Source organism: Psittacula echo (assembly GCF_963264785.1).
Source record: "Psittacula echo genome assembly, chromosome: 2".
NCBI classification, from domain to species: domain Eukaryota; kingdom Metazoa; phylum Chordata; class Aves; order Psittaciformes; family Psittacidae; genus Psittacula; species Psittacula echo.
The window spans coordinates 35,072,430-35,099,478 of NC_137737.1; the positions used below are offsets into that span (position 1 = coordinate 35,072,430).

General features: G+C 40.7%; 1 protein-coding gene across 1 annotated transcript in view; it reads left to right on the forward strand.

Moving 5' to 3' along the window:
- The window catches only part of CALCR (calcitonin receptor), a gene marked incomplete at both ends in the record, with an annotated part of 117,634 nt that overhangs the window by 86,302 nt on the left and 4,283 nt on the right, over positions 1-27,049 (forward strand). Inside the window, 5 exons of the mRNA XM_080610514.1 lie at positions 11,415-11,568; positions 15,909-15,969; positions 16,068-16,134; positions 18,083-18,301; positions 25,390-25,431. Coding sequence (XP_080466640.1) covers positions 11,415-11,568; positions 15,909-15,969; positions 16,068-16,134; positions 18,083-18,301; positions 25,390-25,431 — 543 coding nt within the window. The remainder of the gene's footprint in view (positions 1-11,414; positions 11,569-15,908; positions 15,970-16,067; positions 16,135-18,082; positions 18,302-25,389; positions 25,432-27,049) is intronic.

Sequence of the window (27,049 nt, forward strand, 5' to 3'; positions counted from 1 at the left end):
TTCCTATCACTCTCAAAGCATCTCCAAGGTCTTTCATCTTAGTACATCTGTTCCTCCATCCTGCTCCCACTGGATCACTTACAGGGGCCTATGCAGCCAGTTTAGCCCCAAAGAGATGATTCAAAGCTATTCTAGAGTATCATCTAGATGCAGAAGTAATCAGAGACCAAACTTCTAACACAGAATTACTGGCCAGTACCTAGAAGTCGTGTCTCCTGAGTCGTCTATAGTGTAGCATCTTTTACACTAGGAGAGGATCGGTGTTCTTGTGAAAGCTGTTGTCGTCTTCCCTATGAGCCCGTCATCTAATGAAGAGTCCAGCTCACTATCTATCTAAAACACTGCCTTTCTGCCTATACCTGCCTCTGGTATAGGAACAAGGTTTGGTGAGATGGTCCCAATGTGTATTTGTGAATTTACAAATTGTGCAAATTTTGTGCATTTGAAGTTTATAGTTGTACGTAGACTTTGCTAGGACAAACTGGCTCAGCAAGGTTGGCCTGGAGAGCATAAAATGTATTACTTGCTTTTCTGTATTACTTGCTTTTTCTGAGGGCCAAAGTTAGTCTCCAGTCAAGTGTTTTCCACCAGTTTTGTGTCTCACTACGCTATGTTCAGTGATGAAATTCTGGCATTTTTTATTCAGCTCCAGAGTAAAACAAGAAGCAAAAGTGCCTGTTATGGATGAGTGAACTTAACCTTTTAATCGATCATTTGCAAGCCAAGGACTGAGGCTGTGCTTCAGACTTTGCAGATGCCCAGAGTAATTTTTGACATCTACAAATACATACACAAATTCCATTAGTTTTCCTTTTCCTGAGCAGGTGCGTGAAGACAAGGTCGCATCTGCTATCCTTCCCAGTTCCTCTGTGACAACTACCTGTCTTGTCATTAGATTTCACCAGTAAAGCAGAGAAGATCAGATGTTTCAGTGGCACAAGTTCTTTTGTGACATAGCAAATGCTATACCAGAACAGGGGATTCACAAACTATCTTCTGAAACACAGTCACTACGCTGCAGTGTAGTCACTAAATCCTTCCATTGAAACAGAGGGAGAACAGGAAGGGTTGGTCCTAGTGCTCAGATTTAGGAAGAAGCTTTCCCAACAAAGAAACATTTCTGAACTGGACTAAAAAACACAATATCACATTTCGAGGTTCATTGCTGCGACAGCTGAGCCTGAGAGGTGCAAGCAAGAACAGTAGCTGATGTGCATGCGTCTACAGAGGGTCATCTCAGAAGGTGACAGGGAAGGGAAATTCCTGCTCTATCTGCCTATGCCTTCATCCACAAATCAACTGACACATTGCATTTTTCTAGTATCAGCAGAATTGCATTTCTCAGGCTATGATCCTTTGCTTCCTAACAGCATTTGCAATCTAGACTCCCTCTCACCAGTCTTGTCCAGCACTAAACCACAGGGACAGGGAAAGTGGCATGGTATTGTGCAGGATGCACAGGGACAGGATCTACTCTCCAGCTCTGGCACCTTGTCACCAGTTTTACCCTCATTGAAATCACTGGGTTGCACTGGCATAACACTGCAGTAATTCAGATGTAGATCAAAATCTCTTCTTACATCCTAGAATGGATCAAGTCTTCCTCCTCCCATTAGGTTCAAAGAGATTAATGCAGACTAAGGGACTTTGTGAATTCAGAACCAGACACATTCAAAGAATCCTCACAAATTTTCAAGCTTGAAAAATATCTGCATTAATTTTAAGACAGATCTTTCAGAGTCTAAGTGGCATGAAACAGAGCAGTAATTCCCATCATTTTTCCCCAAGGACTTTATAGACTTGTTTATTTTCTCAAAACTCTCAGAGTAATGGAGGAAACAAAGCACCATGTAATCCTGGTGGTATCAGATTCGCTGATCTGATGTGGTGTGCCACGGCCAGAATATGAAGTATGGATGATTAAAGAAAATTCACAACATTCATAAATGGCACTTCTGTGAAGAGTATTTGTGGTTTCTGTGGAGCAACTGAATCTGGGCTGCAAAGAAGTCAGTCAATCACCATCTCTGAAAAAGGTCTGAGCTTTCTCAGCAATAGTAGGTTGCTTTTTCAGTGGGAAGGCACCATCAAATTAGCAGGTGCCATCAGGAGGGGAAAACAGAGGTTTAAAAGTCTAAGAATAAGTATTTATTTTGGGACAGATTTCCTCATCGCTTTTCCCAGGAAAAAAAAATATCTCTACATTTCAGTTGCTTGTTCTCTTAAAGCAGTAACTAATAGTAGGCTCAGGTTTCTCAAAACTGTTGCACCATCAGCAAGGGATGATAGCTTTCATGTAGCCCAGTCCCAAGGTATTTCATGTCAGAATAAGCCAGCCTCTATCAGATCCTGTGGATGGTGTTTTGGCAGTGTGATCCCCACACACAGCCTTTTATTTAGGAGGCAGAGTGCTGTTTCCTTCAGAAATGTGATTCTAGAAAGGACTCTGTTCTGCAAAATGCACTGTTTTCCCAAAGTTGAAGGCATCAGGTCCTAGGGATTGTTCCCAGGTTTTCAGGCTTCATCTTTTCTGCTCAGGTGAGGAAGACCAGCAGGGATGGAGGCTGAATACCTAATAAATGTCTCTGTGAAAAGGCTGATTTAACCTGCCTTTTTGCCTAATCATTGAGCACCTGTGCCATCTCTGGATCCTGAAGCTCTGCCACTGTGACAGTGAGAAATCAGTATTCCCAGGACAGCTGTTTTCAGAATCAGCAAAACCTCAGCATCCCTGGTCTTGCTGTCATTGACTGAAACTTTGCTGTTTGGCCACAGTGGCCATTTGCAGCCACTAGGGTTTTTATATGAGGTTGTCATAGCAAAGCACACACAGGCTGTATCTGCAAAATGAGAGAATTCAGATTTGCTGAAATTCATGACATGCCCTCAGACTGCTGTTCAAGAAAGGTATACTCATTTGACGCTCAGAACTGAGCTCTAGTGATCCCTGGAAGGCTGTTAGTCTTTTTCAGTGTGGAGCTGTGCTCGACTGAGTTCTGACACTAGTTCTCCATGCTTTACTGAGGCTTTTTAGCATGTTTCCTGTTGATTTTCCTCAAATAATGGGAAAGGTTTGTAATTAGAAAGTGAAGATAACCTAAAAATGCAGGGTGGGACCTAGGTGACCATAAATTTCTACTGGCTGCACTGTCTCATAGCATCTGAGAGATTGAAAAGTAAACAGATTATATGTCATTAGCCCCTAAAAACACAGGCATGGAAAAAATGTGAAGTATCAACTTCTTCTTAAATGTCAGATCAACAAGTGCAAATGCTAACAGCTGCCTTTTTGGTGGATGCTGTGCTACACTGTGCCGACATGGTATCTTCTAATGAACTCCTGCTCTTGTGTTTTCTACGCAAAGCCTCCCACATGAATAGAGCATTTAAGTAGCTTAGGTTTTGATATTTCTCTAGGAATATGAAGTAGTTGTGTTTGGAAACCTGCCTTGTAGTTTTAGAAGCAACTACTAATTCAAGATAATTCAAATGGAACTTGAGGTTCCTCTCCAAGTTTTCCTTACCATGTGCCTTTAAAAGTGTCTACCTAAAATGTGAGAAATTTGAATCTAAATTGGACAGAAAGTAGATCTTTCAAAATCCCTCAAAAGATAGACATTTTACAAAATGTTCCCTTCAGGACAGTACCATCATGTTTCCAGAACATGACACTGTCCTTGATATTGTGTGGCCACAGCTATTTTTGTCAGTGGGATGTATTTGATTAAATGGCAGAGCTGCAAGTGCAGGCAGCTGTGTCTTGAGTCCAAGAGATCATTTGCCTCGCTCTAATGCAGGTGGCTAAAACAGGTCAGGTGTACTAAAAGCAGAGGGCTCATTCCTCACCAGGGACTACTTCAATCCACATGTCTGTACCATGAAGTCAGACATCCAGGTTAGGTGAGAAGAATGTTAACTATGCTATTTCATTGCCCTTTGGTGACTGCTGTGCAGACTTATATTATAGCCCATTTTTAGTCATGACCCAGCCACCTTACTCCTTTTGAAAGTATTTACAGCCAAACAGAAGTAGTCTGAAACAGCAGAGAAATAAATGAAAGGGCATCAAAATGTACTTACAGATGACAGCCAAACACATGGTGTAAGAGTATGTGAGAAGAAATAGTAATGGCTGTCAGCAGAAATTAAAAATTAAGAGGTTTGGGCTAATTATGTACATGGTCTTTAGCTTTAGTTGTCAGAATGAGTTATCAACCAATAACAGGTCATCTATTTGGATAATTAAGCTCCTTTCCTCACCATTTCACCTCTAAATGGCTTATGTTGCATACACCCAACTGAATGTTTTCTGAATTTCCTAGCGTCCCCTTGGCCCAACATCCTTCAAATGATTGGTGGCCCCCCCTGTCAGCAGATTGCCTCAAGAAAGGCACTGGAGCAAATTCTGAGTACTTCTAGAGAGTTAAAATACCCACAGGCATTTAAGGTCTGGTACATCTTACATTTGGACTTCTGTTTTGTAGGTACACACAGCTAAGCTAGTGGCCCGATGCTCTTTTCAAAGCTAAAGTTAGACAAAGGCACATTCAGGGCACTGTCCATCTGACTTATTTTAGATACCTCCTTAGGATGAGGTAAGTTTTGCTTTAATCTCTATCACCTCTATTGACTCATTATCTTTTGACTACACGAGGGACAATTTAGGAGTCTATATTTAATCTCACAAATCCCAGTCATATATTACAGAGCATTTAAATGAATAATGGAGTGGTTATATCCATGGATATCAAATATATAAAATAAATATATATCCATGTTATCAAAGTTATATATGTAGCAAGTCCTTAGGAAACACCTTTGCAGGTTTATATCTTATACCTCAAATGTAACCATAAGTACAGTTGGCTGTTAGGTACACTCCATGTTGTCTTAAACTAGCCTGGCTCAGGGTGCAACAACATGCCCAGGGCTCAGGTATGACTGTAAAATCAGCCCAGGCCCTGCATGAATCTGTTCGAGTAACCTCTGTCTTGTCCCATCCTAGTGTGCCCAGTGACTCTTGCTCAGGTGTGATAGTGGAGGAGAGGTGCCTGGAATAACTGAAGTTCTTACCCTTTTTATTGTGGATTGCCTCCCACCACTGGGAGAAGATGGCAGCAGATCTTCTTAGCACTCTGACTGCATTTTGAGTCCAAATGAACAGCAGGTCAAATAGTTCCTGTACTCTTTTCTTAGACTACCCAGGTTGCCCCTGTTTTCTCCTCCTCTGGGTCCCTCTCTGATAGCCTCTCTGCCCTGCTCCATCAGTCCAGCTCGTACTTATGATCCTTCGTGAGAAGCTTCGTCCCTCAGAAACCAAGCTAACAAAACGCATTGAGCATGATGAGGCAGTGTGAAGCTTGCTTGCCATGGTGCATGCCATGGGCAAGGAGCCAATGGCCGGAGCATGCTGACAGTGCTGGCACATCCTTGCTGGATGTGCCAGGAGGATGGATCCATCCTTGCTGGATGTGCCAGGGAGCACAGCCCAGCACAGCACCCTGCAGAGTGCAAAGCTACAGCCCAGGGAAAGCAATTGCTACAGCAGCTGGGACCCAACGACGTGTGGATGTAGTCATATTAATTCCTGTCCAGAATGCCTAATTCTGGGTTGGCTGCTTTGCTGTAGCATAGACATGAACACAGATGCTGTTAAAAATATCCCCCATTGTTAAATTTCATATTTTGCTTTCTTGTAACACAAACCCTAGGATCTCTCTGAGCAACTGTGTACATTTTGTTCTGTAAATGGTTTAAAAGTATATTAAAACATTAATCATAGCCCGAGCCCCTGTGTGCCAGGTTTCTGACTGGAACACAATTTAATGGATGACTCATAGTAGATATATTGTATGATGGTATGACATTCTGATAGCCAGTGATTTACAGCTACAATACTTAGCACTGTCTTGCTTTGGAAAATCCTTTTATTGCTTATTTGTGCAACATGTGGATACTTGGAATTTAAGAATATTTTCATAGAATACCGTATGAAGACAGGCTGAGAAAGTTGGGGCTGTTCAGCCTGGAGAAGAAAAGGCTGCGTGGAGACCTCATAGCAGCCTTCCAGTATCTGAAGGGGGCCTACAAGGATGCTGGGGAAGGACTATTCATCAGGGACTGTAGTGACAGGACAAGGGGTAACGGGTTCAAACTTAAACAGGGGAAGTTTAGATTGGATATAAGGAAGAAATTCTTTACTGTTAGGGTAGTGAGGCACTGGAATGGGTTGCCCAGAGAGGTTGTGAATGCTCCATCCTTGGCGGTGTTCAATGCCAGGTTGGATGAGGCCTTGGGTGACATGGTTTAGTGTGAGGTGTCCTTGCCCGTGGCAGGAGGGTTGGAACTAGATGATCTTAAGGTCCTTTCCAACCCTAACTATTCTATGATTCTATGTTCTAATAGCCAGAAAAACAAACAAAGAGGCATGTAAGGTAGATCCGTAATCAAACTTTATGCTATTCCTTAAAAATGCTAGGTTAAGAATATCTGAGACTATATTGTATTGCCTTCAAACTGAATTTGAATAACTCATGTCTGCCTTCTGTGGCAAGATGTTAAAACTCTCCTCGAGGAGTGTCCTTCACTGCTGTGCACTGGGAAGGTTCACAAAAGTGAAGATGAACCAGGCTAATAAGGTCAAATATGTTTATTTCCTTTTAAACAAACAAGTGAGCAGCTGAAGAGGTGGCCCATATAGCTGGCTTGGTTTGAAAATCAGTGACATTGGTTGGTCTACTCTTTAACAATTTATTTGAGATGTCAGTCAGGGGGCATTTCAATGGATAGCAAGCATTTGAAAAGAGAGTTTGTGTTAAGCACACCAGGGGGCTAGCCCATCCTTACTTTCCATAGGGCAGGCTGGTGTAAAACACAGACCGCCTAACTTCCCAATCTGAGTCCCTTCACCCAAAGCATCACAGGAATGAGGAGACACAGGAATCTGTACAACTTTCCTATGCCAAAACAGAGTCAGTCCTTTGACTGAATTACTAGGAAGACCTGCTCAAAAACAATTAGCAGTTTATTTCACATTACATTTTGTTATTACGGTTGAAGATTGTATTCTGGGTTTTATGTAGTCAGAGTGTTTTGGTTTGATTTGCCCTAGAGGGTAGTGATGGTAATTAATGCTGCAGCTTCCTGTCCATAACCTATTAACTGATAACCAAGGAGAGAGGGAAATGACAACTACATGTGATGAGAGGCTGCTGGGTTAGCCAAGGAGAGTGGCATGCCAATTCCATTACTACACAATTGCAGGGTTCTGCATAGGCAGATGGACCTTTGGGAGTCCTTTGATAGGGCTGGAACATTAACAGTGTTTGTAATATGCCAAAATATCCTGCAAAACATCATAGACACCTGTTCTAGCTCCTTCTTGTAAAAGGAGAGTGAATTATTTTATTTCTTCTCTGTGAACTGGTTCCAGCATCCTTTTGAAGTGCTCTCATTACATACTGCAGTTGAGGTGTTTGCAAGAGTTACATGACTCCTAGCAAGATTTGCAGGAAGAGTATGACTGTCTGTATTCCTATTTACTCCTTTTGCCCCTGAGTAGTTAGAATTTAGGGCCATTGCAGGTTGCTTTCACGAGGAAGGAAAGTTATCAAAAAGTTATCAATAAAGGAGATTTTTTTTCTTGGGTGCTATCCTGCAGATCTGTAAATAACTTCCCTCAGCTTTTGCTGATGAACACATCAGTGCAATGAGAACAAGTAACAGGAGGCAGCCTCTTTGCGCACAGATTGTGTTCTTGCCAAGCTGCATTCTGCTGAAAAAGGGTTCATTCTTGGCTATCCTCCTGGAACCACAAAGAAGCTTCTCCCTTAGGTAGTTACCTAGCTTTGGGGGCTTTCCTGGTAATTGTATCTTTCATTTGCTGTATATCCACCAACCTGTGCAGTGAATGCTGTCTGTCTCCAGTCTTTCAAAAAGAGGAACATTTGTTTATTCCTATGTTTGGGATACAGGGGCACACCAGCCTAAGCAACAGTTACTGAGCTAACTAGAAAGGATGAGCTATTTCCTCTCAGTCTGCCTTGCTCAGGAGTGAAAATCCAATAGCTTCAGTCATCTGCACACCTATAGACTGAGAGCTCTTCACATTTTACTCTCTATAGTGTGAAGGTGCTGTGTGATAACTCTTTGAGTCCAGGATTTGACTCTGCTGTGTATCATACAAGACACAACCAGGACAGAGCCTCTGACTCAAACAACTTGCAACAAAATATATTTGACTTCAGCAAAAGACAAAACCTCTGAACATGTTCTTTAGCCCAAATTTAACAGTCAGTTGTCAAGCATGGAAGTGAATTTGCTTCTGTATAATTTTGCAGTTTTATTTTACTTGTTTCTGTAAGAATAAGCATTTTATAAAACTCACTAGTTCTGCAGTTTTCCCAGCTAAGACTAATGTACACAGAGATGTTGGTTACATTTGTCATATTTTATTTATACAATGCATTAATCCAGTTCTCAGTAGAAACATGTTCTTCTCTTTTACCTGCTCCGATCTAAGAAAAACACTCTCTTTTTATCATAGTAAAATATTTCCACTGCCTCACTTTTAGCCACAAATGGAATGTGCGGCATTTGTTAGCTCATTGAAAGCAAAGACTTATTTTTGCTGTAGTTTGATTAATATGAATTTAACGTAATTCATCTCAATGCATCAAAACATCTCAATTGTGCTTAAACTCTTTATGCTAATTTTATCAGATTCATTCTCAAATTAATGTGATTATGATCTAAGTACTAATCACTCCCATCCTTCATGCTTTGCCAATGGTATTCTTACTTCTTTAACTTACTGCGTAGGAAGTGATTAAATTCATCAGAAGAGTCATAAGCTGTCTGCATGGCCGTTACTCTGAAAGATAGGTATATGATTTAATTTTTAAAGCCACAAGTAATAGTTCACATGGAGGGTACAGGAAAGGAAGAAATGTTGGGAAATAAAGCAAATGAATTTAGGTATGTAGTTCTCAGGCAGTGTGCTTTCTGTGTGTGCATTTGTTTGAGCTACAAATAAAAGTTGCAGCAAAGACTGGCTTAGTTCAAATGCAAGGTATGTTTGGTCAGTCTCTGCTCAGAGGGTCGGTGAACAATGCAAACAGCTGTCAGACAAATAAGGATACTCTGTAGTCATCTCTCTTTCAGTTCAGCAATATGAAATGGTGAAAGCAGTAAGTTGAAATGACAGGTATGACAACGTACCATGGATTGTTGTGCCCTGGGGGCACACCAATTGGGGGTTGGAACTAGATGATCTTTAAGGTCTCTTCCAACCATAACCATTCTATGATTCCATGATTTTGTTGCAGAACTTAATGGCTGTGCTCTGCTCCTCTCCAGCTGCCTGGCTGTAGTACAAGACCATACCCAGAGCCCCAGTGGGTGGATGAAAAGCTGGGTAACTTTGGCACTGGCCCAAGCAGGATCAGCCTGCATGCAATGTGCAAGCACCCCACATCACTCCCACTGAACCATCGGGGAAATGAAGCCTTAAGCTTTCAGGTCAACCCCCTGACCTGCAGCTCCTCTTTGCAGATACTCATAGTGGGATCATGGGGCTGGCCCAGCCCAAACCAGGGACTCGGCAGATTTTATCAAACCTGTCTTGAAAATTGCTGAGATGGCTCAGAAATTTTGCTGACTTTTAGAGTCCGGGGTAGCTGGCTGATGTCAGGGATGGTGCCACCTGAATGTGTGTGCAGCCGTTTGGAAGTGCCTTTGGTTCAAAGCAGCCCTTGTGGGATGGGTAATTAATAAGGGAGGAAGGGAGAAAGGTCAGCCACCAGCTGAGAGGCTACATTGAGTACGGGCGAGAGAACAAGGCAAGAAACATGTTGACCCAGACCTGTGAAAAACAGTCCAAGGATAATTTAAGAACCTTAATGAACACATCTGCCAACAGAAGAAGGAGCGAATACTTCTTCTTTTTTTTTTTTAACCTTTTCAAACCACTCAACAACCCTTTTTGGGCATAGTTTGAAAGAACTGTTCAGACACTGTGGAAGGAAGTTGTGACTGTCTGCTCTGCCGTGTGTGATGAGGAGAAAAAATGAATCGCCAAAAATAAAAATCAGTCCTTCAAGTTAATCCTGTCAGAATCTGATATCCTAACCTATCAATAATCCTATGTTTTCATGAGCACCAAGCTGCACCACAAATACTGAAACAGAATAAATGCATATGTTTGGGCAGTTGCTTTGGGAATGTTTTTCAGCAACAGAAGGTGTTGGTTGCACTGGATGTCTAACAAGCTTTTCTGGTTCAGGGGACAGTCCAGACGGATGCAGAACAACCAGTCCTCTACCTGCTGACCTGCCAAAATGTCATTTTAAAGAGACAAATAAATTCTAAAGCGATCTCAGTACAGCCCAGTTGGTCATCTGGAAAATATCTGCAGAAGTTCAGGGGAAAGAGTATTTTCCTGTGGCCACAAATGATGATTGTCACTTTGCCGTTACTTCTATGACTTCAGATTCCCATGTAGCATATGGTGCTTCTCCAGGAGCAGTGGGTCAGTGCTGGCACAGCAAAGCTCTCCCACTCCTTCTAGCCTTACTTGGTGCTGGTGGCATAGAAGCCCATATGGAGGACCTCATTGCTCTCTCTGAGAAGGCGGATGGACATGAGATCCTCTCAGAAGAGAAATGGCGTTGCCCCCCACTTACTCACTAGTAGTGGACATGACACACTTCCCTCCACCGTCTGCTCACCGCTTCCCAGCATTTTGAAGCCAGTCTCTTTCAAGGTGCATGCCTGCAGCTTCATCTGAACTGCAGGTGGGAGCCACTTCCTGGCTTCACCAGCTCCATTTAGCTGTGTTGCTCTGCTATTTGGATAAGATAAAGCTGTCTTCTCATGAAGAGGCAAAGCCAGTATCCCTGGTATCCTACCAAAAAAAATCTCCATTGCCAACAGGATTTGCCTTTCACAAAGGAATATGTTCAGAGCTGGGCACAATTTACAGAGTAACTCTGGCTCAGATGGGAGAGCTGAACAAACCTTAGAAAAGCTCAATCAAAAATAAAAGAAATCACCCAAACTGGAACTCTTAAGTTACTATCTTCTTCATAGCCTTTCTTGCACATCGAGAACAACTTGCTTGTTTTGGTTTCTGAAAAACATCAGTTTACTGACATCTGAAGGGGATTTTCTGTTATGTGGTACTTTTTGGAGTGCTGTTAGCATTATTTTTTTTTTTCTATCTTATCTTGTGAGGGCTGTTTGTTCCATCTACCTCATTTATAAAAGTTTAAAGTCCCTGTCACTGATAGGTGCTGAACAAACCCAGCAAGAGCTGGGGACTTGTTCCATTTAGCTTCCTAGCAGTAACATTTGTCTTTGCCTGCTTAAATGCAAAATGCTGGCAGGTGTGTGACATTATCTCATTTGTCTGACAGGTAAGCTGCAAAGTCCTACAATTCTTTCATCAGTACATGTTGGGCTGCAACTACTTCTGGATGCTCTGTGAAGGCATTTATCTTCACACGCTGATTGTGGTGGCAGTGTTTGCTGAGGAGCAGCGTTTGCACTGGTATTACCTCCTGGGCTGGGGTATGTATGATATAATTCATAGCAAGATGGTTAATTATTTCACGTTTGAATTCTTCTAGTACTTACACACCTGAATTGCTGTATGTGTACCACTAGTTCATAGCTTGAGTTCTTGGGTCCTAAATTTGAGTTCATTTATTTGGGTGGGCCTAGAGACTTACAAAAACCAGCAGGAGTTAGTATCTATTATTTGCACCGGCTTGGGATTGGCTGAAAGAAATGTTTAAGTTTTGTTAAACAAAGCTTTGGGAGAAAAATAGATTTCTATCCAAGCATATCTCTTTTCTGAACAGAAGTTGCATATTTTTGTCACTTTATATGAAGAAATATTAATCTGGTACCTATCCACAGCACTTTGGATAGTTCACTATTATTCATCTCTTGCAATTGCAGTCTGAAGCAGATAGAATTTACTCTTTATTTTCCATCCTCTTTGGAGGTGTTATACTTGTTCAACATTATTTCATTAACAGCAGGAAAAAAAGAAGTAGCCCTACTGCTTAAACAGAGAAAAATCAGGAATTAATTCAGTCAGAGAAAAATGACGCAGTTCTGAGTGTTCTGAAGAACTTCAAAACTCTGACTTCAGCCACTAATTAGGCATCCAATATCAGGTCCTAAGTAAGAGGTTGTTCTTCCCCTATTTGAATTTTCATTTAAGAGCCTGGTAACTTACTTGCCTCTTATAGTACAAGACTTAGTGCTTTCTGGATACCGACATTGGATACCGACATTAGATACCTAGAAAATCGGCATGATTTTCTAGTTTATATGGATTGTTTTAAGGCATGTAAGAACTATTTTTTTTAATCAGAATGCCATTATACACTCTTTTTTCTTATAAGAATGCCATCTTTTCTGAGAAGAACCTGTTGTGCTCTTGAAATTAGAAGTCCATGGAACATCATCAACTCTTAAATGAAGATAACATTCCTGAAGAACCCTAAATTGAGTCAAAGTTTTTGGACTTTGTCAATTTAAATACCTGAGCCCTCTTGGAGCAAGCAACTGTGCTATCATAAGGTTTTCATAGTTCAGAATATTTGGATATACAAAGTCAGATAGGGCTCTGCTTTTGAAATGGCAGCCCTATGTCAGAAGGAATTTTAAATGCTTCTTTCCAGATAAAGCTTTTCCCATTTTCATGTCTTGCAACATAAGCCTTCCCAAAATAGTGTCATTCTATATCCAATTATGCAAGAGGAAAATGGTCATAAACATATTTTTCTCAGGTGACATTCAATTTAGACAGTGCAATTTAATGCAACTGGGACAGCTAGGCTGCCGTGAAAGCTCATGAGCTAGCTATAATGTTGCTGAGAACGGCACTAGCATCATGGTGGGTAATTCAGTGAAGTTATCTGGTAAGAAACTCATCAGTATCTGCAGCACTGCCCAAAAAATAAATAGGATGGTGGCAGTGGTAATAGGATGATGATATCTTGAGAAGGAAAAAGTTAATTAAAATGGACACAACTCTTGGCTATGAAGCCAGCAGCCTCTTTCGTCAAACTAGATGAGTACTACCTAAAAAAGGTAATCATTAGCACGTCATAACTAAAGTAGGAATCATTAATAATAAAATGATCTAGCCGAGACTATCTGGCAACCCATTAAGATTGCATAAATCAGTGTAATTCCACTGATTCCAGAAGCAGTCATCACACAGTCTGACTTTAAACATCCAGCTATGTTAATCAATGGAGAGAGATACATTTCTCCAAAGAACAGTGCAGAGAAACCACAGCAGGTTGTGCTCTGAATTACAATTCAAAAGATCAGCGTAAATGTACAACACAAGATGAAGTTACTCATTATTCATTGTTATAACTAATCCCTATGCAAGAACATCTAGATTATTTTATTTGGAAAAATAACTAAGAACATTTGTAAAATAGCTTTATAAGAAAAAAGTCTGAGCAAGTGTAAAAGATTTCTACAAAAGGTTTGAGATGATTGAATAGAATCTGACATGGGCAGATGTATATCAAGGCTGATGCCTTCAGGTGACCCCTTTGCTGGGAGCTGCTGCTGAGGATGTCATTTCTCATTTGTTACTGTTTCACTGGGTCAGGACGTCACCCTTTTGCAGAGCGAGCAAGCAGTATCAAATGTGTACATCCACCTACAGTCCACTCTTGCTGCTGCAGGCAGCTTCATTCACGTAAAGTGAAAAGGGAATCATTTACTTGGACAGTGCTGAAATGCCTTCCAAATTCAACTGGAAATACAAGTAAGCATAATTGCCAGTTTGTGCCATAAAGGACCTGGCATTGACCTGAAGGGATGGATATGTCATACCCTTCCTGGGATGACTGGGATAAGACCTTTTCTACGTTACTCTCTGCTCACCATGTGTTGGTGGAACCCCTGGGGTGGTACACATTGTGCCACCAAGATGCAACAGACCTTGGTACTCCACTTCTCATTAACTCGCTGCCTTTTGGCCCTTTACAAGAGCAGAGCACATCTAGTCCTACAAGCACCCATCCAGCCTTCAGCTGGAAATACCAGCTGTATGACAGTCATGAGCTTCTTACCCCATAACTGACTAATGAAAACTTTCCATTGCATCTTAAGATTTGCTTGTGAGTTTGTTGAGCCAAATATTCTAGGCTAATGCATTTAGCAGAAGAGAAAAGGTCCCTTGGCATCATGTGGAGCATACTACTTGTGATACTCCAGGACAGAGCTTTCAGATGAAGAATTTTTGCTATTACAGAAAGGCCCCTTAAAAATTGCACTTCAATCTGTCTGTCAACAAACCTGACCCAGACTTGCTCCATTTCCAAATGAAAAGGATTTTCTCAAACTGTCAATCCCATAAGCTCACCCTGAGTCTGGAAGATCCTGTCTTTCTGTTCTGAGCTTTTAGTTCTGCCGTGCATCATCACCCCCATAAAAAGGCGTTCTGCAGCCAGAGGCCAAGCCATCATTTTCTAACAATATATAAAGGAGAAGGCAGTCCAGTTTGTTCTCCTACAGCTGCATTGTCCTCACAAGGTACACTGCAGTAAGAACCTTTTTTGGCAGTAAAGTAGCTGCTGCTTAAAGATACCTGGAGACATCACAGTGTCCTATTTACATACCTTTTTGACTGTATTCTCACTCCTGCATTAGCTGGCCTGTGCTCTGATATAAGACTTCCCCAGATTTTGGCTAAGGGTTCTCTGTCTCTTCTAAAAGTGTTTATGAAATCACTTAACAGCTGAAGAAACAAGGAGCCATGTTCTTCACTCTGTGACTAATAAAGGTATGAGCAGGACTTTTTCACACATTTATATTTATAATTGTAGAATGTCCAAAGCTCAGGAAAACTGTTCATGGTTCATAGTGAAAGGCATCAGTATCACCAAAGATACCCACAAAGCTCTCTTCCAGAACAGACAAGGCAGTAGATTATCTCCCCACTGGTCAGCTGTCTGTACGTGCAGGGTTGCACAAACTTCATGCAGAATCATGCAGACTCCCCAGTTCCAGTTTTCTACCCTGTTGGAGAGGGACACAACATACAAGCAAGCTGAAGGAAGATGGACAGCAGCGGACCAGATTGTCACTGTTAATGTCAGGCTGGAAATAAGAATTTGAAGCTTTCAGTTTGTTAACATAGCACGTTCCCAAGCCTCTGGCCCAGTGCAAATTTGCTCCTATCAGCTCCCTGTCAGATTAGTGGCCTCCTCTGAGGCTTCACAGATAATTCAGAGGATCTGGATTTATGGTATCCACCGTTCTTCTCCCTGCTGAGATAAAGCTGCATGGGGTAGGCTTGGCTGCACAGAGGCTAAGAAGCTGCAGAATATATCACAAATCCCCATCCCCAGAAAACCTGGCTCCAAACATTTTGTCTTGCCTTAGGCTCCAAAAGAGCTGCTCCTCACTCTGTTGTTTATTGCTCCATAATCTGGCATGTGAGATAATGTGCCTCTCTCTTGCTCAATAGTAATTTACATGCCTCTAACAAGTGTCTCTGGTTTCCCAAGGGAATACTCTGCTGAGAACTGAATGATCTGTGCATGCTTCCCACATTGGCTGCTCACACCCCTATCTGCTGCACAAGCTGCAGCAGTGCGGGGGAGCCTGGCAGCAGCTTTGTGACACCCCAGGAGAACACAGCCTGTGGGCTTTGCTTCTCCTTTTGGCCTGCCTTGAACTTCCTTCCCTTTTGCATCTTACTGTTGAAGTAATATTAGGGCACTCAGAATGATAGGACTGCAGTTCTTTCCTGAAAGCTGTGATTTCACATGCATGTGTTCTGTGGCCAAGAGCCTCATTAGTGTGTGTGGCACATGAAATTCAACTAAAAAGATACCAAGACTGATCTTAAACTTTAATCATTTCAGGGTTCCCTTTAGTGCCAGCATCTATTCACGCTGTTGCAAGAACCAGATACTTCAATGACAAGTGAGTAGTATGTCTGGTTTTGAAGGAACTTAGCATTATTTGTGTAATGCATTTGATTTGAGTTAAAAATAAATTTTAATGGTGTATTTCCCCTCCAGCTGCTGGATGAGTGTTGACACGCACTTGCTGTATATTATTCATGGACCTGTAATGGCAGCTTTATTGGTAAGAATATTATTTTCTATCAACAGTTTAATAACTATTTTAGGAATGCTGCTAACCTGTACAGAAGATCCTGCACTTCCAGTATTTTGGTCAAAAGTTGAAAGTAGCTAGAGGTTTTCTGTACTCAGTATTACAAAGGCACAATACCTTTCAAAACCAGCTCCTGTAAAGAGACCTCGCAGTAAAGAATCAGATTTTAAGGCAAACAGAATCAATAACTGCTTTTGAAAATCAGGGAGGTCACTTAAGTGTAACTTTTGACAAATGTACTGCCTTTATATGGCATCAGTGAGACATTTAGTTATGCCTTAGCTGGGGTGAACTGAGTGCAGGCTGATTGCTTAGCACAGGTTTTACTGGTCTCTGAACTGGTATGGCCTAAAGGTAGAGAGATACACTCATTCAGGGAAGGAACTGGACTGGATTGTCTCAGTAGGAGGATGAGATGCAAAGTGCAGCTCAGCAATGTGTATGCATATAGCACCTTGTGCCAGTGGTGCTATTTTACACAGTAACCCTGACCTTCCTGAAACGTGCAGAAAGGGTTTTATTTGACCCAAGCCATCCTCAGTGTGTCACACAAGATACACTTTCAGCTTTTGAGCTGTCTCTTGCTTGCAATCATCTGCATGGATGTACCTGCAGTAATTATCTTGGAGATCAGACAGTAGGGTGGTGAATACTGGGAACACCATCTAATAGCTGAAAAACCTGAATATGTTTCTACCCTTTCTTGAGAAGCAGTCTTGCACATCACAGTGTGAAGAAGCCCATTCCTCCCTGCCACGTAGTCTGCTGTTCCCATTGAATTATATCTATTGTGGGTTTACTGGTTCCATCTTGATTACTTTTGCTGTTATAATGCCTACTAACTTCTAGGAGAGGCCATTCAACCTTGTTTTTACCACCATACTCCAAGTCTGTAAAACTTAGCCACAAAGAAAAAAGAAGGGACTGGTTTTGTGGAAAAAGAGCACTCTTTAACTGGTCTAAAAATAAGGCATTATAATTTCTGGCCTGTGCTTATGCCATTTCCAGTGTTATTTTTATTGTGAAGATGTCAGTGTCTACAGAATGTTGTCAATGATTTGCTACAAAAAACCCCATAGTGACAGACTGACTCAGAAGAGCTGAGGATTTTTACCTTTTTAAAGTCTCTTTTCTACTTTTCAGTTATCTCCATAAATTCTGAAAGTGAAGGTTAAGCAGAGTGAGTGAAGTCAAAGTAGGATAGAGAATACGGTTTAGATTTAATGCTGAATGGGACCCCAGAAGTCATTTGTTATTCCTTTTTTTCCAGTACAGCACGAATGTAAAACAGTTGAAAGTCTCTCAGTAGTTAAGTGATGAAATGCTTTACCAAAGCTTCATGTTTATGTTTTATTACTCTGAAAGATTCAACTGAAATTTCTCATTTATCTTTGAAATTTGGGCATTGACATTCTCTCAGAGAAACTGTGTGTCCCCATAGGTCCCATACCCCCAAAGTCATGCTGGGGTTTGTCTCACCTGGCTGCAGACATCTTCAGTGTGGGCTGAAGCAAGATACCTGAGTGACTTTCAGACTCAGAAGAGAGACATGGTTACTCCTAGGAGACAATTCATCCATCCATTTAAACTTTAGACATAAAAATGAGATTAATTGTTCCCTGGAAATCCTGAATTTGCCCACATCAGTGTCAGAACAGTCAATGCTTCCTAGAACTGAACCCTGCCTGCCTGAAACATCCCTTTAGGCTTCTTAAGGGAAGCATACAGAGCAGCTTAACACCTCCTTTCTGAAAACATTCAGGGTACTTCCCAAGGCCTGACTCCCAAGGGGCTGCCCATTATGAGCTTTGATAAAGCTAGAAAGTTACTTTTTATTGCCTTTTATGAGCTCTGCATTTTTATTTTGAATGTCTGTTTAATTTTAATGCTTTCACCTGTAATGGCTTTGCTTTTGCAGGTCAATTTTTTCTTTTTGCTTAACATTGTCCGAGTTTTGGTGACAAAGCTAAGAGACACCCACCGTGCTGAGTCCAACATGTATATGAAAGCTGTCAGAGCCACTTTAATCCTGGTGCCCTTGCTAGGAATTCAATTTGTTATTATTCCCTGGAGACCTGAAAACCGACTCGCTGGAGAAATATATGATTACATCATGCATATATTAATGCATTACCAGGTATGTTATACAGTAGTAACTTCAGCTTAGGTTAGGTGCTTGCTTTAGCCAAAAATGCTGTTGCCAGTTGTTTTGCCCTGAAACTGAGCATGGCTGTAGTTTTGAGCTTCTTTTCCAACCACTTTCACATTATTGCAGTATCTGCCTTTGCAGGACTAGCACCACTGCATAAAGCAGAGGAAACAATGAAAAAAGTAGCAAAATTATCAGATGACACCATCTGTAAACTGATGAGAGAAAACTGAGATCGGAGGGTTTTATGTTCCAATGTGATTTCTGTTCAAGTGCTCAAAGTGACTGAAACTGGTGCTGTGAGGTTAATACGAAAATTAGCTGTGTATACAGACTGTTGTACAGAGGAATGCCAACATGCAGAAGAAAAGACAGACAATGGAGCTTCATTTAGGAGTTAAAATTACATTATTAGGCAGTTTAAATTAAAATATAAGCCTGGCATTTTGATTTCATAAATCTGTTGAAAATATAGCATCATTCATTGTTATTATCTGGTTTACTGACTGTAATATATCCAGTCCTATATTGACGGAAAAGCAGATTTCTAATGCATTTGTGAGTAGTGGTCAACATGGATGAGTACGGTGACCCATTTCTTGTTTCCTTTCATACTGAAGCTAAATGCAGAAATTATTTTAATGTTGTAGTAAGAAAACAGCTTAAAAAAAATTAGTGCTGCTTTTTCCTTAGGCGAAGTGATAAATAATGCTGTCAAAATCTGTCCATCCTGTCATCTTAGATGGGCTTATAGCCCTTATCCATTCAAAACTGTGTGTGCATAATAAAACTAAAGTTATAGGTCTATTTTTACAGTGCATGCCATCTTATACTTCAGTTCTGCGTAAAAAGAATGAGTCTGTTTCTTCTGTTGTTACCTGCATCATCACTTCTTTGGTCTCAAGAGCTATAAAGAAATATCTCCAAACAACTTTTCTGTTGACAACTTGCTTAGAGTTTTACTGAGTTAGGATAAGATCAAGTGTTACAGTAATCATTTTACTCTTAAAACATCTTTCAAATCATGTTAGGTTGTCAGGCAATTACAAAAAGAATGTTAATTATCTTAATTAACAGTCCTAATTATGATCATTATGCAATAGAAAGTCACCAACCAAGGTTAAAATAGAACCATAAACAAAGCCAAAGTATTGTGTAATTGTTGTACTAATGGATGGGATCAGGTGGGGGATCAAAGGAGGCAATTTCATCTCCAATTGATTCCTTCAGCCCTTGTCTCAGTCATCAGGAGTGGTTGTCTTTCCATGCCTTGTTGACCCCAATTGCCCCTTGCTAATACATTTTGTTCCCTTTCAGCAGCAGAGATGGTGCTGGGAGCACCGTTATGGACACATGGTGGGGGCTGCACATGCCACACTGCCACTGTGCCCAAAGAGGCCACTAGGCATGCCAAGGGAGACAGACCACCCAGGGCTGTCTCCAGACCAGGACAGCAATGCAGACCTCATGGAAGAGCTCTTGACACCTCTGCAATATAATCTCAGTGTGCTTCCCGGCAGCATGTGCAATTTGACCTTTCAGGAGGGCTAGTGAGTTGTCCTGCTAACTGCAGCCAAATATGACTCTCCCTTTTCTACTTAGAGCAGGTTTTAAACTGTATTCTAAAACAGACTTCCTTAATCTTTTCCCAAACATTTCTTGTATGCATATTTAAGATAGCCAGCTACATAATAACTCCTCTGGTGCTCATTTTCTTCTAAGACTGATTATGTAATTAGCAGGTACTGTATTAGCTTGTGTAACGGCTGTATTTTCCCACTAGCTATTGTTCTCGTAAACCGCAGCGCAGCCTGCCTCTCCATCAGCTAGCAGCAGTGTCAGTTTTTGCATCCCGTGGCATGTCAATCATATACAAGCAGGCTTCATGGGTGCAATTATCATGGGTTTTGGTGGAAAATACAATACATTCTCCGCTTTTTGTACTGGTTAAACAATTAATATTTTATGACTTTTCTAAAACAGAAAGTTTTTCAACAGCACATCACTGCTTTAAGTGAACATGATGGTTTGATATATCAGTTACATTGTCCATGTACACAGAAATGATGCAAACAAGCATTGCAGTGTATTGTAAAAATCAGAGGATAGAAAATGATGAATGAGAAAGAATTTGTTCCCACAAGAAACTGTGTAATGATACAGTTTTCCCAGTTGAAAAACAACATGTTGAGATGTTATGTGCTAGGTTTCCTCTGCTAAAGTAATTTCTGAATAACAGAAACCAGTCTCAATTAGAATTGTCCTGCTCTTTTTGCAATTGTATCAATCAATGCACACCATTTTAAGCAGGCATGGTTTTTCTGAATATGACTGTATGTCTACATCCCCTGTTCTGTTTCATTTTGGAGAGGGCCCACATTACTCCTAGTCTGTCTTTTGTTTGCTACATACCTATAGAAGCCCTTCCTGTTATCTTTGACATCCCTGGCCAGACTCAATTCTAACTGGACCTTAGCTTTCCTGACCTGGTCCTTAGCTTCCTGGACAATGTCCCTGTATTCCTCCCAGGCCAGCTGTCCTCACTTCCACCTTCTATAAGCTTCCTTTTTCCTTCTGAGTTTTCTCAGCAGCTCCTTATCCCTCCATGGAGGTTTCCTGGCCCTCCTGCTGCATTTCCTTCTAGTCAGGACACAACACTCTTTTGACCCTGACCCACAAGCTCTTTGTTGGCTCATCGTCTGTCCCCAGACAGAGTTCCATACTCTCTAGCATATAATTGACATGAAGTAGCTGTACCCCCTCCCCATCTGCCTATCCTGTCTTTCCTAAAGAGCCTATAACCTTCCATTCCAACACTTCAGTCATAAAAAATAAATGTGTCCTCTGTGATGTCAAACCAAACAGAAACACTTTCTCCTTCTGTGCAAAGCTGAAATCATAGGACTGCTTTTGAAAACATAAGTGTTTGGTTTGTTGGGTTTTTTTTTTTACTTACTGTTCTTTTTTCTTTGTGTTATTACTAATTTCAGAACTTTCTAACATCATGAGCCAATAAAAATTGGGGAAAATGTTTTTCTGAAAGATGGATATTATAAAGTGTCATTTTTGTATAAAAAATTCATGTACAAAATTACAGTAATGAAACCTCCAGCACAGAGTAGGAGAAGCAGCAAAGTGTGAGCTCTGGTTCATGGGATGTCTCCATCATTTTGCAGCAGGTAGGCTGCCATCTTCAGCCCTCTCGTGACAATCTCCTCACCTCAGTAGCAGCAGAAACTGCAGACATGTTCTTTGCTTTGCTTATTTTTTTTAACCTAACATAAATGAACACTTTATAGCACAGTCATTTGCCTCAGACACCGTATGAATGTTCTGTGAATTAAGAGGATGAGGAACACAGTACTGTTTTCTCAAAGCTCTTCATCTTTGCTAAAATGAGAGAGATGGGAATGGGAAGTACTTCTATGAAGAACCTTGGCCACACTTTTTTCTTTTTTCTTTTTTTTTTGTGTCCATTCAGATCCAGAGGTGAGAAGAGAATGGACATGGACCAAAGCCCACACAGAGAATCACAAACTGATTTTTTTATAGCATAGCCACCTGTAGAATTACATGTACCATCATCTTCTACCATTACTAATGGATATATCATCCAACTAAAGCCTAAACAGCAACACAGCATGTAATTAGGGCAGAAACTAATGCCATGGACATACTCAGGAATAAGCATGTCTATATATAACTTCTTGTTTTATGGAGACATAAGCTAGAAGAAAAACAAGTGAGGTATCAAAAACCTGTATAATTTTGCAGTGCCTGCATAAGTGTTTGCTTAAATTGTTTTCTTTTCTTTTTAACCTGAGTAAATTACCGGAACTTCTCTTCAAGATGCATGTCTTCTAGGAGAGTGAGATAGAAATTAAATACCTGTTAAGCAAAGAATGTCCTTGGACCAGTATAGGCACTTTGACACAGGGAAAAACTCACTATGGCATCAGTAAGGTCTGAGAGATGCTGACTCTGGACAATCCCTAAGGCATGATCTGGATAAAAGCCACATTCGTCTGGTCTTCACACAGTTCCAGAAATAAAGATTTTTCAGAAGAAGTCATTGAAGGCCTTAATATTACAATAAATGTATTCTTCATTTCTGCCTTCAGTACCACAGCCATAGTTATCCTGCTGGCAGCAATGTGTCAGAGGTCAGTTTTACAACTTCGCACTGTGGCAGAAAGAGATAATTGACCTAGAGATCTTATCCTCAATAGGAATTGCAGCCTGAGCAAAAAAACAACAGCAGTTAGAGATAATATGGAAGATGTATGTCAAAGAGATACAAGAAATAACCTGTAGGCCTTGCATGAAATAACCTACGTCCAGTCTTTCACTTGTTTTAATATATCCATTGTAGAATTACCATCATCCTAAGCCTTCCTGGCTCTGAAAAGACAAAGCTAGTGTCTGTTACTGCTACCCCTATAGCTTTACAGCTGAAGATACCAGTAGTACTGAGCTATGGGCAAAACTTTATGATAAAATGGAAATATAAATAATAGAAATAGAAATAGAGATGGAAGAGCCCAGAGGGCTGTTGCTGGTGCAAGAAGAGCAATGAGACATATGTAAGACAAACTGGAGAAAATAATTTCTTCAGCCAAAAGATATACCATCTACATGGTCTCAAAATAACAAGGAGCCAGATGTGCTCTCAACTCACTCCAGACCAGAAGAGCAACTAAAAGGTAATATGAGGCATCACCACAGCTTCCTCTTTAGCTTTTCTGTCTGAAGCTGGCTTGAAAAAATGCTAGTTAAGGGAACAACACACTACAACAGAAGACAAGTAGAGCAATTGCAGGGTGTAGAAGAGGAATTCAAATATTATATAGGAACTGAAATGGAAAATGCTTTCACTTCAATAGTTCAATTTCTGCCTTTAGGTGAACTGCAGTTCCCAAATTCCCCCTGAGCACTCTTGCTGAAGAACAGACTTAGAAAAATTTCTCTGCTTCTTCCTCTCCTCCTTCTGTCTTTCATGTCTGCCTCATGTAGACTGTCCACTGAGTGTCCTTGCTCCCAGAGGAGATCAAGATTCACTTCATTTGCTAGCTGACTGCTGTTAATAAAAACATACTTTGGCAAACTAGCGAGACCCCTGCTGCGGCCATGTACCATGCAGTTCAAAACAGCAGATGTTTTGCAAGACTCTGCAAATTACTGTAGTGTGTGCAGCACAAGAAGAAAATCCCAGGCAACTGGGAAGTGACGCATTTGCTCTCCTTGCAGAAATTTTCCATTTAGGAATCTGTGGTCTGACAAAGTCCTGCTTTAGAGGTGTAAGGTTTTGGTTGACTTCTTTGTGGTGTTTCTCAAACCAGAGCTTACGGATAATCAGTTGTGCATTGCATATTGTATACTGGGATTTGAGGTTTTTGAGAATGCTCACTGTTTTACCAAAGCATGAAAAGAAACTTTCTCTTTTCTCACTATGTCTACCCTTCCTCCTCCTCACACGTGCTTTTCTGTGTTGATATTTGAAGTCGTGTCAAATTACAAATTCTCTGGTAGAAAGAATTTTTTGGAGTAAAATAATTGCCAAAATTGCAGTGGTTAGCACCTCTTCAAACCAGCCTGTGTATCTCTAATATGTGTTTTGTTAAAACAGTTATTTCTTACCCTTCTTTTGTGGTCCAAAATACGCATTTGAGAGTCCAAGACAATTTACAAAGCATTAGCTACAATTTAACTGGCAATGAGTTAAATTAGGGTTTATAAAAAAGATACAGCTGTAAAGACCTTCAAAGCAGCCCTTGGGAACACAAGCTATTGTACTGCAGTTTTCCCCTCCATTTCACAAACTGCTGTACATTTAGTTTATAATAACTGCTCTAAGTAATTTAAAATGAAGGCATTTGGCTCCCAGTGATGCTATTTAACACTATTTTAATAAGAGCAAGTGTGGTTAGTATGTGGACCAGCGTAATTACATGATTCTGAATGGCAGGCTCTGTGCAAGAAGTTTCTCTTACTAATTACACACTTTCCCACCTTGTGTTTCTACCTTCACCCTGTTTAATCTTGTAGCAGTAGTGAAATATTATCTGAACAACCGTGGCAATAATTAAATTAATTTAGCTGGGATCTACAATTTCTCTTCTCTGTTTTCTGCACAACCCCCAACCACCACCTTCTAACTTAACTGTTGGTTTGGTTCTTTTTTTCCTGTTTCTAACCACTTATACCTCTTTTCACATCCTCTCCATCCATCACGATGCCACACATACAAATTCATTTATCCTGACATACAGTTCAATTTAAAGCCTTCCTGGTGCAGAAGTATTGTCCTTGGCTGAGAACTTTTAACTGGGTAACTGCACTCTGGCAACATATATGACACAAGTCCCCTGCCATCTTTTCAGCAAAGTCAGTGCAGTGCGGTACTCCACTCTAAGCAAAATATTGACCTACATTACATACAGTTTAATTTTCCTTTTCTAGGCCACTTGTACAAAAATAACTACATAGCCAAAATAGATAATCTATAAATGCTAGTGTCATGGTTTAAGCCCAGCTGGTAACTCAGCACCATGCAGCCACTCTGGGATGGGGAGGATAATCAAAAGACTGTAAATCCCACAGGTTGAGATAAGAACAGTCCAGTAACTAAAGTATAATATAAAACTTATGCTACTACTACTACGACTGCTACTACTACCACTACTACTACTACGACACTGCTAATAATAATAATAATGGAAATAACAAGGGGAGAAAATATAAAACTCAAAGGGAAAAAAACAATAAACACAAGTGATGCACAGTGCAATTGCTCACCACCCACCGACCGATACCCAGCCCAACCCAAGAAAAAAATCACTGTTACAGCTGAAACCAGGACAGCTAGTAATATAGAAGAAAATGTTAAAATATGTTGAAAGACAAAAATCAATGTAATAAGATACCTGTGAAAGAGGGGGAGGTTAAGTGAAGGATCTGCAATGCAGAGGAAGTGGACCAATGCTTTTATCTTGTATCCATCAAGTCCAAATTTCCAAACACCAAAAAATAATATGCATATTCTGATCTCTAAACTGTTTTCTTTTACTTTCTCTTAGGGCTTACTTGTGGCAACTATATTCTGCTTCTTCAATGGTGAGGTAAGCATGTGAAATATAGCAAATGAACGGAACCTGAAAAATAGTCACAGTAGCGTTCATTAATCATGCCACACTGTAAACTTTGAAACCACATGTCACTTTTTACTCTCTATAAACAAGCAGCAGCATGCATTTTTGAAAAATCTCTGCAGAGTGAGACTTGAGCCTCTCTGAGCAGATGAATCAGGAGTGCTACCATTACCCAAAAGAGGGACAGCCAAGATATTCTTCCCCTACCACCTGCAATTTTGAGACAGACGTCTAAGCAAGGAAGAATGCTCTGCTTCCGTTTCTGCCCTAGAATAGTGGGGAGGACCAGGATGCCCCTTAAGAAGTAGTGGGGATCTTCGGGGCATGTCCTGGAGAGCCCTGGGCTGCTTTTAGTGTCAGAGCCATGGCAGATTCTATCCCCTGTAGCACTGTCAGAGTAGAGGAGCCTGAAGGAGTATGATTACTTCCTCTCCTTTGAGGATTAGCCTTTTTAAGGTCAGTGTTTTTCATGTAGTAATTAAGAAATAAAAGCACTTGAGGCGAAGATGTCTCCCATTCTCTTACAGCTGGATCAATATTGTATGTACCTGCAGCTGAATTTAGATCCACTTCACTACCTTTTGTTTGGGTTTTTTTTAACAAAAAAAAAAATAATAATAGCAGACTATAATATGTCAAGAGCCATTTAAATTCCTACAGTGAGCCATTTCCCAAAGATGGTTAGCAGAAAAATATTTTTTCAGTATATCAGGAGCGTTCAACTGTATTGAAATAAAACACCGCCTATCTTAGCCAAGCTAGGAAGTCCTTTAAAAAGTTAATTTTGAATCAGAGCAGCTGAATTAGATATGGAACAAACTTTGTGATGTTAACACTCATTATGTCAACTTAAAGAGATATTTGTACTCCTGTTTATCCCCAAATCCCAAGTAACTATGTGACCATGCTGATGTTTTGATAGCAACTTGAAGCAAATTATGTTATTGATAAAGTGCTACTGGCTGCTTTGCTGACTTTCAGTATGGCAGAGAGTATTAAATTCTGCCACCACTTGTCAGCATCGCTGTACATTTCCCTCTGGCTGGCTCCTTGCATAAACATACAGAGGAATGCAACAGTAGAAAAGATTAAAGGCCTCCCGCTGTAATTCTGTAGCGTGGCTTCTCAGGAGACATACAAAAGAATGACAAAGCATAAGCAGCTAATGACACCAGAACCTAACATCAAATGATAGCTGTAAAGATCATGCTGCAGAAGTTCATGGTTTCATGGACGCAATTAAACAAAGTTGGAGAGATGTACAACTCTTCCTATCACATTTCTGTCCCCAGAATCTGCAGGCTACTAACGCTTTTCTCCTTCTTGCTTACTCTCATCCGTTTCTGGCACAGTCCAATCTCCATGCACTGGAAACACAGAAAGGCTACCAATTCTCCCTGGTAGGTAGGACGTAGCATGGAGAAAGAAGACACCAGCCAGGTAGTTTCTGAAACACCCTTTCCCCATAGGAATGACTGCATAGATAAGTACAGGCAGTGCTCTAACTTGCTCTCACTTGCCTCCAAACAATGTGTTACCCAAAAATCATGGTCTTGAACATTGTCTTTTTCCTTCTTAATTTTATCCA